General features: G+C 41.6%; 1 protein-coding gene across 2 annotated transcripts; it reads left to right on the top strand.

Annotated features, from left to right (window-relative positions):
- Positions 1-653: 653 nt before the first annotated feature.
- On the top strand, positions 654-17754 carry sfmbt1 (Scm like with four mbt domains 1). 2 transcript variants are annotated; one of them, XM_084543584.1, is made up of 21 exons: positions 654-719; positions 5019-5076; positions 5164-5258; positions 5574-5817; positions 6340-6428; positions 7148-7400; positions 8348-8445; positions 8618-8719; positions 8996-9155; positions 9291-9373; positions 10714-10840; positions 11433-11546; positions 11728-11770; positions 11870-11937; positions 12051-12190; positions 13699-13808; positions 14198-14373; positions 14936-15114; positions 15207-15431; positions 15839-15967; positions 16124-17754. In XM_084543584.1, exons 2-21 carry the CDS (start codon positions 5052-5054, stop codon positions 16262-16264), a joined length of 2601 nt encoding a protein of 866 aa, XP_084399710.1. In that variant the 5' UTR covers positions 654-719; positions 5019-5051; the 3' UTR covers positions 16265-17754. The 2 variants fall into 2 exon arrangements, with proteins under 2 accessions (XP_084399710.1, XP_084399709.1); XM_084543583.1 differs by lacking the exon at positions 654-719 and having other exon boundaries at positions 4783-5817.
- Positions 17755-17834: the final 80 nt, after the last annotated feature.

Here is a 17834-nt window from a genome sequence, read left to right as displayed (position 1 = left end):
CGTCGCGCAGTGCGTGGGTATTTTATTTACTTTGCAAATATCACAGTGGAAGGAAATAAAGCAAGTCGAGGTCATCTTCAATAACACGATACACGCTACTTCATCACAGAACGAACTGCTTTTTCTGCGATAAAAAAAATTAAAACACTTATCGAAAGTGGGTCGATTATATGTTCAATTAATTGCAGCTCAACCTTTAACTAAGTGTTGATTCCGCTGGGGATACACGGCTTTGACGACTCGCAGGGCTCACCCTCCCTGACTATGCGAACGAACGCGAGCTGTAAACACTTGGCCTTTTCCCCCCATTTCTTTCCAGCGTGTAAGAGATTTTAGTCTTGACTCTGGTTGTGTGATATTTTATTGTGTGTGTGAAGATGGAAGTCGGTGTGATGTAGCCAGGCTCATATAGGCGGCAGAACATGCGCAGTGGCCATTTGTGCCATATTGGAATGAGGTCGTGGACGAGAACTGCGTAAAGCTCACGAGCCGCAGCTAGCGCGATACCGGAAGTGTCTAGATTTAATCCTCAACGTAGAAAAAGAAGCTCCCGCTTGTTGCTTAGGCGACGGCTCGTAACTCCGGCTGTGGTTAACGTCTTACTTTGAAAGGTTGAACCGGGGCTCCGGTTTTTTATTCACGCTGGATTAACACTGCTGCGAGCGAGCAGGCGGAGAGGAACGGCATCTAAAAAACCGACTTGGAAAAACTACTTAGCGGTAAGGGGCGAATTTTGCGACTAAATATTCACATACGGTGTGTTGTTAGTTACAAATTCCTAAGGGTGTTTTGTGCGGTGGTGGTGCATTCGTCTTTTTTCCCGTCTCTCAAAAAGATGAGTCGGGTTCGGTCGAGTGTAAGCGCCCTTATTGCTCGTCAGCCTGCTCCTATTGCTCAAGCCGTGACGTTCAGTAACTTGACTCGGACACTGGCGATTTTACCATGTGTCCAGAAAGAGTCCCGCACGGCCGTTACACGCCTTAGGCTCGTATCTTTATTTATCAGCCCGCAATTTAATAATTTTCTCAATCGGTACGTATCATGTTGTGCTCAGTGTGAAAGTTAGACCCTCGGCGCTGTAGTCTCTCTATCTCTCTCTCTCTCTCCCTTTCTGCAAAGCCATTGCGTTGATGGCCCATCTCTGTTTTGAACGCTGCGGTCAGTCCGAACAAACGGTGCAATCTTAAACTGCAATTTAAGGAATGTGTGGAAATTCCCAGTAATTTAGCCTCGGACAACTCAGTGTATTTATAATGTCGAGGTCTTACATAATGAAGGTTGCACGACCTCATCCGATTTGTGTTTCTGTGAAGCTATTGCCAAACAGGCGACACAAACTAATTGCATTTTTTTAAAAAATTGATTGGAAATTCAAAAGCTGATGCTTCTCGTTAGGTTTATATTTTTATTTTGTATTTTTCATCAGTCACGTTGCACGACTTAGTGCAACCTATTATTCATCTGGCCCTTAACTTCCCTATTGTGCAACTTGAGTGATCCACTGGCAGCGCTGCTCCGCTTGACGTGCCGCTATGCAATGACAACATACTCCAATATATAGTTTTATTATTATTTTTTTATGTGTGTGGTGAAGGAAATGTGCATTTTTTTTTTCTTTAAGATTTACTGCAGGACTGTTTATATTAGAATGCCTCTGTTTTCGTTTGTGTACCTAATGAACTGGCAACTGAGTGTGTATTTACAATATTCAGCAGCAACACCATTTTTGTTAAAATGATGTCCCTGCTGATGACAATAGTCTAATAGTTGACCGATTGGACTGTTTTTATTGGAACTACTTTTGTTAACCAAAGAAATGGTTCAAGTTAAACGAGTTTAAAACATTTTCATGACACATTTTAAAATATAGCATTGCTTTGAACACCACAAACAAAACTGAATCAATAAAACTAAAGGTACCTGCATGATTTAGTGGTAGCTACTACTTGTGCACGTTCATGTCACCCTTTATGGTGATTTAAAGGATGCTAAAAATAAAGAAAACAAATAAGTGTAAAGTATGGTAAGTGTCAGAGTGTGAACGCTGACAGGAGACTTTGTTGTTCTTCCTTATTTTCTGCCACATTACTGCTTATAATGTGAAATCATCCACTGCATCATCTACATTTACTGTAGGTAGTGTTTAAGAAAATGTTCAGCAGTTCAATTTATTTTGTTGTAAGTTGACTTTGATTTTGCTTTCTAGAAAAGCTGCACTGTGTGTGAATGTGTATCTTGTCAGATTGCATTTCCCACCAAGGGACATCAGAGCCTTCTTTAGAAACGCTCGCTGGCATGCTAAGTGCTGATGAGGATATGATTCAGAAAGTGCTTGTAAAGAGGATGCAGGGGTGCTTGTTTTGTGTGTGTGTGTGTGTGTGTGTGTGTTCACATTTGGCCCTTTCTCTTTCAGGTTCAGTCAGAGTCTTGGGTGCTGCAGAAAGACTCAGACAGACTGCAGTTAGCTGTGGTCCACACAGACTGCTAGCTGTATGTGAAACAGGGGAAGTTGCTTTTCTTCCTGTCTGCCTGTGCGAGCTGAGGCTTAAGGGCTGCAGAAAGCAACACCTCGAGCTGTCAAACAATTTAGAGCAAATAATGGAAGATTGTATATTTAAAAAGGTAGTTGTCGGAAGTGTTGCCGTCAGTATACCAATTTGAAACAACCGAGACGCCGTTTCAGTTTTATTTTGTTGAGGTCACAACAAATTCATTCACATAGACACAACATTGAAATGCAATGATATTCACATCGAAGAAAGTCTCATGGTTTTGTTGGTAGACAAGACTACAAAGCATATGATGCATTCACATGATTCTTGAATGGACTATATTTCCCGAGTTTGGAATTTGTTTGTCCAAACTCGGTGTGTTCATGTGCTTTTATGTTTAATGTGGAAACAACATGGAAACCACAAACATCTTTTTTTTTTTTTTCTGCCCCAAGCTTTTCTTGAATCCCTAAAAAGTTTGGTGTTAAGTGCTTGTGAGAGATTCACAGACTCACAGCCTGGAAGAGACAAAACTCGAAAGCTTGCCAAATTTGTGTTAGGATAACTTACATCCACCATATTTCTGCATACATGACCTCAACTACTCGGCAAGTCTTGGACCAAAACTTTTGCCGCCTTTATCAGTTACTCTCCTGACCTGGTGGGGCTCCAGTGAATTTTCGACGTATTGTTTCGACGCCAATATGAAAGCTCAAACAATCCGTTTCTTCCATGAATTCATAAATGCTCTAATATGTAAGCTGAGCATCAGCAGTTGGTGATGCTGCCTCTTAACTTTTAGTTTGTATTTCTCGTCCTCCAATCTTTTTTTCCCCCCTCTCTTGTGTTAGGAGTGTGACCCCTCTGGAACAATGAGGCCCTCTGGTGTGTGTGTGTCAGAGGGAGGGGGGGAGAATGACAGAGGGAGTCTGGGGCAGGGTCGTGGGTGAAAGGCGGCGCTGATCCCGGCGGAGCACGGGGGTCGCAGTGGCAGTCCGGTGGTCGAGGGGGGGGTGGCTTCTGACGGCGGCCCTGGCTTTAATAGAGACGTCAGATGTGACAAAGACGAGCTTGACAGGGCAGTTGAATGGAGCTGTGGTGACAGAGCAGCTACCATCAGCATCCCATACAGCACGCTCTCCGCTGTCGTCACGCCCAGCGATTCCCCTCTTACTCATTCATGCCATCTCTCTTGTTGTATTAACTTATTTCATCTGCTCTCCACAATGCTGTGGGCCAGTTCCATGTGTCAAAGCTTGATGCGTGTGTCCACATCCACGTCAGTTCAAGTTCTGTTTGAATCTTCACCTCGAAGCAGGAAAAGGGCATATGATTATGTTTTCTAAAAAAGATAAACCCAAATGAATTTCACAAATAGAGGTGAGGCTGCATGAGATTAGCATAGTTTCATATATTTTCCGGCTATCACATACCATCTGGTGTGTTACTTTGCTTTTAAGCCCAGGACCAGATAGAAGCACTTTGAATATTAATGTTGTAACTTTGCTAAAGATTTGGCAGCTCTATTATCGGGCTGTCCTTATTTATTTTATTTTATTTTATTTAGGAATTTCAAATGCTAATTAATTTCTTTTTGGCCTTGAAATGATATTTGTAAATGACGGCTGTTTTTCTTGGTTCTGCCGTTTGACCTGGTGTTGCAGGTTTCTGCGCTTGTTAGCCAGTGCAAGGATTTTAATTATGTGTAGCTTTGATCACAGCTTCCAGCACTGAGTTTTAGAATTGATTTTAAGATTTTACTACTTGTTTTTAAAGCCCTGCATGGTCAGGCTCCTGCCTACATCCGTGACCTGCTTTTATCATACGAGCCTGAGCGCTGCCTGAGATCCGCCGGCGCAGCCCTGCTTACGGTCCCGAGGTCCCGTCTTGTCACTAAAGGTGACCGGGCCTTTGCTGTCCATGCTCCACAGCTGTGGAACTCCCTGCCCGGCGATCTCAGGCAGGCGAGCTCAGTGGCTTCTTTTAAATCTCTTCTTAAAACTCACCTTTATCAATTGGCCTTTTCTTAATTTTGTTTTATAATTTTGTTTTATCATTGTATGATTACTTTGTTGTGGGTGGGTGATTTTAAATTTTAAATTTTACTTCCAATTTTATTTCTCTTGATGGTTTTATTATGATTGTTGCTAGGCATCTGACCTGTTTTATTTCTGCTGTTTTTGTACAGCACCTTGTAACTTGTTTTGGAAAGGTGCTATATAAATAAAGTTATTATTATTATTATTATTATTACTTTGCATGAAATTGTGCAAATACAATTTGACTTGTGTACTGCTGCATGGGCTGTTAAGGCAGCAGCATCACCAGTTTCACATTATAGTTGTTGAGGATGGTTTTGGCACCTAACAGCAGCGACTTGATTAACCCGACACAGAAACAGTGTGCTACAGATGACTGTGAGATGGGTGCAATAGTTTCATTTCTGTTTTCTTCTCTCTCTCACCAAAGTTTTGGACCAGTGCTACTCTCGCTAGAAAATAATCCTCCTCCTCTGTTCCTCCTCAGAGCTCCTAGTCTTGGCCTTGAGGGGGCACCAGCATGAGTCAGGAGACACTGGAGTCTGGTAAGAAACACTCTATGTGAAACGAGTAAGATAAAAATGCTGGAAAGCAGCTTGGAAAAGAAAAATGTGTTTTTGTGCGTGTTCCAGATGGAGACTCTGCTCAGGATGCGCCTGACTTTAACTGGGATGATTACCTGGAGGAGACTGGAGCCGTGTCTGTGCCCCATCACAGCTTCAAACATGTGGGTGCTGATAACCTTCACACCTACTACACATCAGTAGATACACATGTAGTAGATTCATAATCAGTTACTAATCCTCTGTGTAAAGGCCTTACTCTTACTCTCTGGTGACTGTTAGTTGCTTTCAGTTTCTGTATTAAACCTGAACATATGACTCAAACGTATTGTATGCGTCCGCTGATAAAATCCCTACTAATCTGTAAATCAGTCACTAAATCAAGATTTATGTGTAAACAGCAGCAGTTCAAATTAAAACGTGGTGTAATTGAATTTTCTTCTGTAGATTTCAATGATTGTTTTCTGTCTGTGTATCAGGTGGACCAGGGCCTCCAGACAGGACTGACTCCAGGCATGAAGCTGGAGGTATGTGTACGCTCAGAGGCAGACAACCCTTACTGGGTGGCCAACATCATCACCACATGTGGCCAGCTGCTGCTGCTACGCTATGAGGGATACCAGGACGACCGCCGCGCCGACTTCTGGTGTGACATCATGACGGCAGATCTCCACCCTCTGGGCTGGAGCCGGCAGCATGGGAAGAGCATGAGGCCACCTGAGGGTGAGGCATGGCTGGGGGTGGCATGGCGTGTTTTTGAGCTGTTGTAGGTGGAGTTAGAGCAGATTGATTCTGAATAAGCTCAAAGAATGAATGTGCTGGGAATTTCAATAGTTCAAGTTCATTTTTTTTAAAGTGCTTCAAGGACAGATGCGATGGTTGGACAGACTCTGTACTGAAGAGGAAACACTTTATGTTTTTGTACCGCATGCATGTTTTCAAATTGTAGTTTAATAGTAGAGCTCATCTGATTGCACTTTTGTTCAGAGTGATGAATAGTTCTGTCTGTCCTGATATGCTGCTGCAACAGTTTTGTCAGAAAAATTCTACGTACTTTTTCAGTTAATATTGACCTAATTAGCACATACATGTTGTTATGTTATATGGACTTGCTCAAATAAGAAATATTATTATAAGAAATAGTGAAACTGAAACTGAAATACTTGATTTTTTTCAGTATCGTACACGGCAAAGATGTTAGATAATCTGTTACGTATGATGAATTTCTGTGGAAATCCACCTCAGGTGTGCGTGAGAAGCATCAGGACTGGGAACCTCTTCTGGAAAAGGCCTTGGCTGAGGAGTGCAGTGCTCCTGCCAACCTGCTGGAATTGGTAAGGAATGAGAACGGAGCAGTGGCCCTTCTTCAGAAGCTACTCACACCCAGAGTGGGGCTTAGCCTTTGTCTCTGTCTGAGCTAAGAATAATCCTCTCTATGACAGATCTAGTACAGATTTGATTAATTTGACAATTTTAGTTTATGGCATTATTATTTTAGTCAGACCATTGTTGTTCAAGTGGTGAGGCTTGTTCACTAAATACTGGCATATCAAAACACCACACTGAGAGTTTATACCCTCAGGTGATTAGAATCTCTACAGTCTTGACATGCACACACTCATCCAGTACAACAATTTAGTTTTACTGTATTTCCATTCTCTATAGTGCAGATTTAACTTGCTAAACACTTCAAGTTACATTTAATTAATTCGGAAGTTGAAGAAAATCATATTTTTATCTATCATAAAGTCTGGCATGTGCCCTGCATGGAGTTCCAAGTCTAAGTCAAAATACAATACTGTGAGCTTTTGTTTACGCCACCAAGGCTGTGCTGCTGAAAACAAATTTGCTGTAGGAGCAGCCTGTGAAATTCTTCAGAGCCATTAGTTAGCTTTCAGTCACTGTGCTTCAGTTCTGCCACTTCGTCATGCTGCGCATTCTCTCCAGCACAAATTCCTCTCCTAGCCTAGGCGCGTGCTTATTTATGTTTGTGCAAATACTTTGTGTGTGTGTGCTGTCCACTTCTCACTTACCACCCCTCGACCTCTTCCAGCCTCAGCGTGGTAGAGACCCGGTGGATCTTCTGTGTGCTGGTTGCTATGTGGAGCTCCAGGACAGTGTTGACCCGGGGCTGGCCTGGGCTGCTGAGGTTGAGGAGAACGTTGGAGGAAGGCTGAAGCTACGCCTTGTAGGCACAGAGGGCCTCCCAGACACACCGGCAACCCTCTGGCTCTTTTATCTCCACCCACGTCTACACCCACCCGGCTGGGCCAAAGAGCACGGCTGCACCCTCAGGCCTCCTTCAGGTCAGCAGCACTGACATGGGCCCCTTTTTCTTTATTTTAAAGAAAGGAAAATTGATATCAAGATGTCTAGATTTTCTCCCAATGCAAACACAATGAAATTTTACATGACTGCTAATCATTTAGTATATCTCAATGATTAGCTATCACACTGTTTCATTTATGTTGAAAACCTGCATGTTTTTAATATAAATTGAAACTGTCACATTGAGTTTTCTCTGACAAATGCATTCTAACAAAATACATCCAACTATTATTCTAAAAGTGCTGGTATCCCACCAGACCTTAATTAATTTTCCATGCTGGATTAGATAGATCATTGTTTGCGGGACCACAATCTGCTAATAATCTTCAAGTGAATAAAGTGTTACTATGCAAGACCGAAGAAGCACCAGAGGCTGAAGATCTCTCCTGACCCAGCTGATCTTCCGTCAGTTACCTCTCCAGCTAAAGCTTATTGGTATTTTAACGACAAGCTTTTATTGCTAAAATGTAGGTTTTTTTTAATACCTTGACACTGAGGAAGTTAATAACCAGGTATAGTGAGCAGTAAAACTGAGCGTGAACCTGGAAGGAAGCCTTTATATATGACTTGTTTTTATCCTAAAACAATATGGAAGATATAAGAATTTTTATATGATAGGTAAGGACTTAAGTTCAGCTTTATTAAATCTACACATTTTCCTTTTTTATAAGGCAGTCTGGAGCCTAGTGTCTTCTAATAAGACGTTTCTGTATTGTTGCACAGTTCTGGAGGGCAGCTTTTTGTCTTGTTGAAGAAACCTTGACTTTTTTGGAGGTCTAGACCAGAGAACAAGCTGACATACAGGCATTATTTTGTCAAGTGAAGGCATCTCATCATTCAAATTAGAAAGTTTATCCTTGATAATCAAAGAATACCTCTGTTACCTCTTCAGCAGGTGATTTTTGTGTGTATTTATCTCTTTCAGACCTGTTAGCACTGCGGAGTGAGGAGGAGTGGGAGGAGGTGAGGCAGAGGATTAATGACCTGCCTCAGGATGAAGCTCTGACTGCAGAGTTCGCAAAGGTACCGCCAGCACTGCTCATTTTTTATCTTTTTTGTTTAATCACCAGTTCCTAATTATGAAATAAGCATTGAGTTTGGACACATTCAGCTCAGAACTGGAGGCTGAAACTTTTAAAAGAGCAGGGCTTATGGGAATAACTTTAGATGTATGTGTGTGTTTTGTTTGTTTCAGGATCAGCCTGCCATTGCTACTCATTCTTTTAAGGAAGGGATGAAACTGGAGGCTGTTGACCCTGCTGTTCCTGTTTCCATCAGGCCTGCCACTGTCACCAAGGTAACTTTCTTATCAAAGCTTAGCTGCTTTTTTCTGTGTCGCAAGGTTGTTTCTCCATTTAACTATTTATTTTTCATATTTTCATTAATAAACCGTCTTTACAGATTTGTTTCTAAAAAGGATGACCTCACAGGTTTGAACACGGCTATAGCCGTGGACCCAGCAGCATTCCTTTACTTTACAATTAGCTTAACTCAGGCTTTAGTGTGAGAAAACAGATGGTAAAAACTTTACAGCTATCATTTGAGTGACCCAAAATGACATCCTGTATTTCAGGTGTTCAATGAGCAGTACTTCCTGGTGACCATGGATGACCTTCGTGGCACTAAGGAGTCAGAGGGTGCAGGGCGGTCTGTCCTGTGTCACAGAGACAGTCCAGGGATCTTCCCTAATCAATGGAGCCTCAAAAACGGGCTCCCTCTCAGCCCCCCACCAGGTTCGCTCTGTCAAATTCCCCCTTTTAATAGCTTTTATTATAAGGTTTATGGTAACAGTGATTCGATCACTGATGCTCGATGCTGCCTTTTTTCTCTCAATCTGGACTCACTTTTCATTTTTCTGTCTTGTACAGGATACCAGGGTCCAGACTTTGACTGGGCGGATTACTTGAAACAGTGTGAGGCCGAGGCTGCTCCTCAGCATTGCTTCCCAGCTGTAAGTCAAACTGCATTTGAAATCCATAACCCACTACCCAATGCTGACCATTGACCTGCTAAATAAAGATTATATGTATTGTTTTCTGCATTTATCATACTGCTTTATGAGATCTGTAAAAGATGAGATGTAGGCACGGTTACGTCACCCATTGGTTTGGGCACTACTGCTCTGAAGTCTCAAGTTTGACACTTGGTTGTCGCCAGTTTGTCTTTGTTTTTTTTGGAGACAGAAGTGACTATGTTTGAACAATAGATAGGAGCTGGGGAGGAAGGATGGATCTGACTTAGAACCAGCACACTGATTAGAACTCATGACTTTAGCTAACGACGTAATACTAACTTACGGAAAATACTCACTGACTTTCCTGAATGGGAGTCCATTGGAGTACCCGGCCGGCCTTAGGCAGATAGGTCCCACCATATGAGCTGGGTTCTGCTCAAGATTTCCTCCTGTTCCTTGCCACCGTCGCCTTCATGCTTGCTCTCCAGGTTTCAGACTATGTTTTGCAAAGCATCTTGACACAGTTTGAATTGTTATCGACGGTATATAAATAAAATTGAATTGTGTTGAACTGGAGCCAGAGATTTTTGGAGCCAGCTCGTAGCAACCATCACTGGTGATACACTTCGAGCCACTGCATTGGTTTCACTTTTCAGAGCCAGTGGATGCGCCCATCTTTGATGTATAGTCTGTCTTTTTACCCTGGCAGAATAAACTCTCACTTCTTTTACTTAAGTTCCATTATCCAAGCAACAGTTTCATACCACTTAAGAGATATATTTAATTGGATTATGATGAAATCCACTCTTTTTTATGCATTTGCAACTGTGTATGCCTTATTGCCATGCTGGACCAGATAATTTACACAAAGTTCTCAGTATCCCCCTAAAAATTGTAGCAGCCTATAGTGTGAAACACAAGTGTCAGACAGCAGACCCATGAATAAATCTGATGCAGCAAGAAACCCGTGCTGCCTCAATCTCATGTTGGGAATCACATCTTGAACAGAACTTTCACTGTTGTAATACTGCAGCTATTGAACATTATTGCTGGAAGAATTGTTTGATTCTGTTTGCAACCTTGTAGCGTTAACAGTCGAGAGAAGCTTATGTTTTGCTTTCACAGTAATTTGACTGTCATAAATGGCCAAATGTGGGAACTCAGATTTTACCCATGTGACTGACTTCCTAAGTGAATACCAGGGATGAAAACCCCACTGTGACTTTTCTCCCTCTTGGAGTAAAGAGACTGAATGTCATGTTTCATAATGGACAATTTTCACCCAGCTCTCTCCACCATCCTCCACTGTGTGACATCTCTCTCTGTTTACATACCAGGAGCAGTGTGACCACAGCTTCAAAGAGGGCATGAGACTAGAGGCTGTCAACCCACTGTCACCTGAGAACATTCACGTGGCAACAGTCACCAGGGTCAAAGGACAATACCTTTGGCTCAGCCTAGAAGGTGAGATAGGTCACTGAAAGAATGTGTTTACTTTGGTAGAAAGTAGATAAAAACTGACAACAACACACGTGTGACAGTGACATGTAGAGAATGAACTAAGCTGATCAACTGCCGTTCTTTCTTCCTCTGATTTGAGCATGGAGGAGACTGAGACACAGAAAGATTACAGCTTTGGAAATCATATAAACTCATAAAGAGGCAATGTCTCACAGTTCAGACTCCACATCTTAATGTGTTTAGTTTAAGCCTTGTAAACATTATGTCCATGACTACACATGCAGCAGCCACTACTAAAGTTACAGTTAGTTATACATTAATAAGAGATTAGCACCTAATAATTAAGATTAACAAACACAAAAATGGCTGAGTGGAAAAAGATGTGAAATAACTAGTACTGTTGCCACCATAGCAGTTAAAATACAATGTGATTATAAGGGTAATTGTTATAGCCCAAAACACTAGTTAAGGTACAATGAGTAATGATAGAAATTTGGCATCCATGCCAGTAAGACCTGAGCCTGTAATGTCTTTATCTCTGCTTATTATGTATTGGCAGTGATTTTTGCTATAGCTGTGTGTATCTTTTTCCCAGGTCTGAAGCAGCCACTGCCAGAGCTGATAGTTCATGTGGACTCCCTGGACATTTTCCCCGTCAGCTGGTGTGAGACAAACGGCTATCCTCTCGTCTACCCCATCAAGCCCTCAGGTATACAGCATGAGTCATCTCAGTGCACTCTCATGGATCTTTACACAGTTAGCTGCTTTAATGAGACTGTTACTAAAGCACTGACAAACACAATGCAGCTTTTATTTTAGCCTGACCTCGGAATAAATGGCAGAATGTAATAGTCTGGCTGTGCACACATTAGTTTCTCTTTGTTTTTCAGTTGAGAAAGAAAGGAAGATTGCTGTGGTGCAGCCAGAGAAGCAGTGAGTATGAGAGGAAGGGCAGGATGTGGGTGGGTTTATTGCCTTAAACGAATTGAGTCCAACAGCCTTTCCACATTGGACTTTTTTATCACTTTACAGCAGAACTCCACCGAAGTCTTCGTCACCTGACGCTGTCAAGCAGCACATGGCAAACCAGTCTGAAACAGGTCCGTATGTCTCAGGTCTTAGGGTCCTGATCTACGGTATGTTCTGTCTTCCAATCGAGTGTGTAGTCTGTCCTTGTTCAATCATTTCTATGTCATATTACGAACTTTTACAGGGCAAGGCAACGGGAAGTACTGCTGTCCCAAGATCTACTTCAACCACCGTTGTTTCTCAGGGCCTTACCTTAACAAGGGACGCATCGCAGAGCTGCCTCAGTTTATTGGCCCTGGAAATTGTGTCCTTGTCCTCAAAGAGGTGAGAATGCTTGTCCAGCTGTTCACTCAACAGTACAATCCTTAAACACAAACATTAAAGTTGATGGTCTCGGTCACCACTTTCAACCTAAATCGAAATGTATCAACAGTTACTGGATTCAAAATGCCATTCATGGTCCCCAGGTGATAAATTGTAAGTCCATGTGCCATCAAGTCCAAATTTTTGTCAAATATTCAGGTTTTTGATCAATCAGCCTCTGCTGATTTGTTTAAACAACACAAACATTTGTGCTTAGGCCAAATCAGCAAATATTATGATATTTATTGATAAACTAACATGCAGAACATTGCAAATGTTTTCAATGCTAAACATCTGCAGGTTAGCTTTGTCACTGTGAGCATATTGGCTCACTCAGTTTAACTAGTGTACACATACTGTACAATAAAGACAAAGTGCTTATACGCTGATCAGAATGGACTTGGGCCTTCTGAGGGTGTCCTGTCCTGTCTGGAAACAGAATGTTGTTAGTGGGGGGTCTTTGGGTCCTATGGGTTGAGGGGAGGGGCCTCAGTGGATCATCCCACAGATATTTGATCAGTTTGGGATCTAGTGAATTTGAAGGCCAGGTCAACACCTTGTGCTGTTTTTCATGTTTTTTGTGTTGTTTCTAAGTTGCTATGGGGTGGGGGTGCCTGGTCTGGTCTCGGTGGGTGGTACATGTCTAAGTAACGTCCACATGAATGCCAGGTCCAAATGTTTCCCAGCAGTGCATTGTCACAAGATGGTCAATGTTATATAATTTACCCAGTGGTGGACTGTCAGGACCAGCAAAGCCTTCTCTGCTGGCCTAAACTTTATCAAAATCACTGACTTACATTTATATATTTTCCCATTAATTTTATTAAATTATTCCAAGTAGCTTATTCTTTTCATTGTACGGCTTGGCTGTTTCACAGCTGCGGTGCTTCTGGCAGTATAACTTTGCATTAGAGCTTTTATCCAATCATATTTCAGCCGTTATGTGTTGCCGGAGTCAAAGAAATCTGCCTGGGCCCTCACTACTAAAACTGCAGGCAGCTGAAGCTTGAAATGGATTGTAATGGCGCTGTTACTTTAACCAATCACATTTCAAATTCATATTCTTAGACCTTCTCTGTAGCCAACTGATTGGAGGGTCAGAGAGCCGCTCCGTTTAAGCCAAGTTAGCGGTTCGTGTGTTGCGAGCTTGACGTATGTGACGCTGGTGCACAGCTGTAGCGCAGCGGCTGCAGTGAGTGAGGGGAGACTTTTTGAATTGTTCTAAGTGAGTTTCTATAGCAGTGGCGTCACAACGATTGTATTAAGAGGTGTTTTGAATAAGGTTGCAAGGCATTGAAGGCCTAGGTGGAAAATACACGGCCCGCCACTGACTTCACCTGTCAGTAATTTTAATGTTGTGGTTGATCAGTGTATACCTTTGATATTAACATGAAGCACATGTGCTACTAAAGAACAACATACCTAACCCTCAAACCTGTGGATCACCTATATTCACATCTTGTATTCAGGTACTGTCTCTGCTGATAAATTCGGCATACAAGCCCAGCCGTGTTCTGAGAGAGCTGCAGCTTGACCAGGAGAGCCGCTGGCAAGGCCATGGGGAGACACTCAAAGCCAAGTAAGGAGAAACACCATTTAATCCTCAATTCACAATACCCAGCTCTTTAGAAAACCTGCAGTAATGGCACAAGTGTTCACAGCTGGCCTATTTGTGGACGACACTGAATTAAAGATGTACTAGAAGCACAGATGAAAATGGATAGCTGCACAAAGAAACTCAGCACAAGCTTCTGATACTTCACTGAAGCACTGATTTAGCTGACAGCATCTGCATTACTTTTAAGAGAGACCTTGTGACAACCGTATAAAATCTTAAATGAACATAGATCTACATTATGTTTTGTCATTTGTTTTGGGGGCGTTACCATTTTTTCAACTTCGCATTCTGATGGAATGGGAAAGATTTATTACTATCTGTTTAAAACTGCTTTTTCTTCCAAACATCAGGTACAAGGGAAAGAGTTATCGAGCCACAGTGGAAATTGTCCGTACTGCAGACCGTGTGGCTGACTTCTGCAGAAAAACCTGCATTAAGTTAGAGTGCTGCCCGAACCTGTTTGGACCTCGCATGGTTTTGGAGCGCTGCTCGGAGAACTGCTCTGTCCTCACCAAGACCAAATACAGTAGGTGATTTACAGTGGAGGTGGATTTATCTAGAAAGAGAAATTTCTTACAAATTTCTCACCAAAATAGAGATTGAACATACTGTAACCTCTTATATTATTATTTAAAGTCTTTGTAGACGGACAGTTGTGACCGTAATTTAAAACATTATTCGGACTTGTTGTCATTTAGCACAAAGCTCTCTCATTTCTCCTTTTTCCCCAGACACCTTCAGCTCTTTTCATTTATGCTGCTCATGAATAGAAATAATCAGTGGGTGCATGAAAGCTCAGTGGAATACAAATATTCTGTGAAGCAGGCCGACAGAGCTTTAGAATTTTACTAATTGCAGTAACCTTTGGCGGGCATTGAATAAGCGGGCATTGTTCGCCGAAAATGTGTTAAAATTGTGCTCTTTCATCTCATGTAGAATTATTTTGTTGGCACAAAGTCACAGATTTGTTGATATGTTTGCACCAAGAAACTGATGGTAGTTTTAAGGCAACAGACAAAAGACTGCTCTTTCTGTGAGAACATTAAAGAATACAAGTATCAGAATAGGTTTGTTGTCTTTTTTACCAGCATATTACTATGGAAAAAAGAAAAGTAAACGTGTTGGCCGTCCACCTGGGGGCCATTCCAATCTGGAGGGTGGAGTGAAGAGGAGAGGGCGGAGGAGGAAGAGGAGGAAGCAGCTCTTTGTGCATAAAAAGAGACGTTCTTCAGCTTCAGTTGACAACACACCTGCCGGATCTCCACAGGTACAAGACCCATATTTTATTCAAGAAGCTTTATCTTAAATGATGTATCAATATGTGTTAACAGGCAGTTTTTTTAAATCTTTGGTTCACAGGGCAGTGGAGAGGAGGAAGACTTAGATGAAAATGACTCCCTGAGTGAAGACTCTGGCTCTGAGATGCAGGACGATCTGCAGGATGATTCTGAGCAGTCAGTTGGGAAATCTCAGCCCACCACACCTTCCCCTTCGCCACCGGCGACACCGAGGCCAACACGTAGACGCCGGAAACCCCGTTCACCTTCATTTTCGGATGATGAGAATCACCCTCCTTCACCAAAGGTAATGAAAATTTAAGACTTTTGCAATATTTCTGATGAATGTTTCCAGGCAGTGCATTAGTAATTAATACTCGGCTAGTAAAACAGATGATTTGATCATATACTTGAACTGCCTTCCTCTACCTAACATCAATTTTAAACAGTCTTTCAAAATGACATTGTGTCCCTTTATCCTCCTTTAGGGACACCGTATTATCACTAGCTGCTGTTACACTCAGACCTTTACTCATTTTTAAAAGCTTATGAGGAAACTGACAAGACTCAAAAAGCAGGGTTTCTTTTATGACATGTTTAGGTCTGATACCCTTTCTAGCATCAATTGTAAGTGTTAGAATGAGCTTTGAGATTTTACACTTCGGCCAGGGGATCTCAAAGTTTCTGTCTGACTCACCCTATCTATGTTTATAGACGTCAAAGGCTGAGCCTCCTCAGAAGTTGTGTTTGGACACCAGCCCCCTGGAGTGGAGCGTTACTGATGTGGTTCGCTTCATCAGGACCACTGACTGTGCACCTCTTGCAAGGATTTTCTTGGATCAGGTAAGAAATACTCACCGCCTTAATAGCCACTCAAGATGAGAGCTCACTCTCCACTGCTGCAGTAAGTACACTAGTATTGTATCTGCTGTTAGTTGAGCCAAAAAAACACGCTAAAGAAAGAAACTGAATCTCATATGAACCTATACTTCTTTGTAGGAGATTGACGGACAGGCGCTGCTGCTGCTGAACCTCCCGACAGTGCAGGAGTGCATGGACCTAAAACTGGGTCCGGCCATCAAGCTGTGCCACCACATCGAGAGGGTCAAGCTGGCATTTTATCAACAGTTTGCTACGTAGCTGATGGGGAAAGAACATGGGACAAGACTGCATCCTGTGAAAAAAACAGTGCATTTTCCCATTTTTACTTTTCTAACACTGGACATCTTTTGGAATCCTGCGTATACCACATCCTGTCGGACATGAGAGAGACGAAGAAACATTTCCTGATCCTTGGGTTAAGAAAAGGGATGCAAAAATGAAGAGTTCAGGCTTTTGGAAAGTCTCTGTGGAAGACTGAAAATGAGGATTTCAAGACAACTTTGATTGTGCACAAGAGTGTAGAAGCGTTTATTAAATCTAGCTAAATTATCATCAAGAGCTCGTTTTTAGTTAAAACTGGTTGATTTCCGGCCGTGTTGTAACTGAGGCTTTTTTAAGTTATTCGTGTCTTCTGAGTGCCTCCAAATCTCCTCTTTATTTTTTCTTCAGTGAGACTGACTGTGCACCACTGTTACAACTCTGTTGGTCTCTCCATTCATAATTTCCAGCCTGCCTTGCTTTCTTAAAAGGGAATACCACTGAATCTTTTTACATGTCATGCTATTCCCAGTGGTCAAGTTTTACCAACATTTACCATTGATGGCACTTGAAACACCAGTGCTGTTCAAATGTACTGTAGAATCTCTGTGCATTGAAAGCATATCTCTTGTGCTGTCTGGTTTTAAGAGACTTTTTTTTAAATCTTTAAAATCCTTTGATTAACCTCAATCACACTTGAGGTTGCATATATTTAATACTGATTCCAGAAGTTACATTAAACAAGAAAACATTGATAATTTAAGTATTGAAAGAATAGTTGTGACTCATTGCAGGTAATGAATTTGATTTTGTTTTGAACACATCACCTGCATCTCAACATCATTTACAAATGTAGAAATGCTTCAAATTGCAGCGCGCTTAACAAAAGAGGGGCCTTGATCTCAAGAGACCAAATTGCTTTCTTGTTCTAGCTTAAACCTATATGAGAGCGGTTTACAGTGAAAGGATTCTGTAAAGTAAGCACAAGCAAAACCATGTACTGTGAGGTGGGATGCAATTATGACAGTGCATGTTTGTATATAGTGTACATAATCAAATACCTTCTAAAGCAACAGGGTGATTTGAAATAAAAACAATTAACTTTCTGCATAAACAAAAATAAAAATAAATGTGTAAATTCCCAAACAATTCAGTATATTTGCACAGAATAAACCTAACGTTTTGGGTTATGATTTAAAAATGAAATATCAGCTTCAGTGGATTATTTGAGCAATGTCATATCAGCCAAGAGTCGTTTTAACAGTTATTGACAAATTGGCGGTCTTATGTAAAGAAAATATTCTTAAAAATGCTTTTGTAAATCTGTTTAGTCTATGTTTACCAGTCCATGTAGTGGGATTTGTGTTGTGCTTCATTTTGAGTGAAAAAAAAAAAAAACCTTCATTGTTTCTTTGTTTACTAATTTGCTTGTAGTTTGCTTCGTTCCTAAAGCAATGGAACAGACTTTTATCTCTTGTTTGAAGATTATCACTGCTATTTAAAAAGAAGACTGCAATAATAAAAAAATTAAAATAGATTTTGGACGTCTGTTTATTTATGCTACATTTCC

Source organism: Chelon labrosus, assembly GCF_963514085.1.
Source record: "Chelon labrosus genome assembly, chromosome: 4".
In the NCBI taxonomy this organism is placed as follows: Eukaryota; Metazoa; Chordata; class Actinopteri; order Mugiliformes; family Mugilidae; genus Chelon; species Chelon labrosus.
Note: the sequence above shows the minus strand (reverse complement) of the source record. Positions and strands in the feature narration are given on the sequence as shown.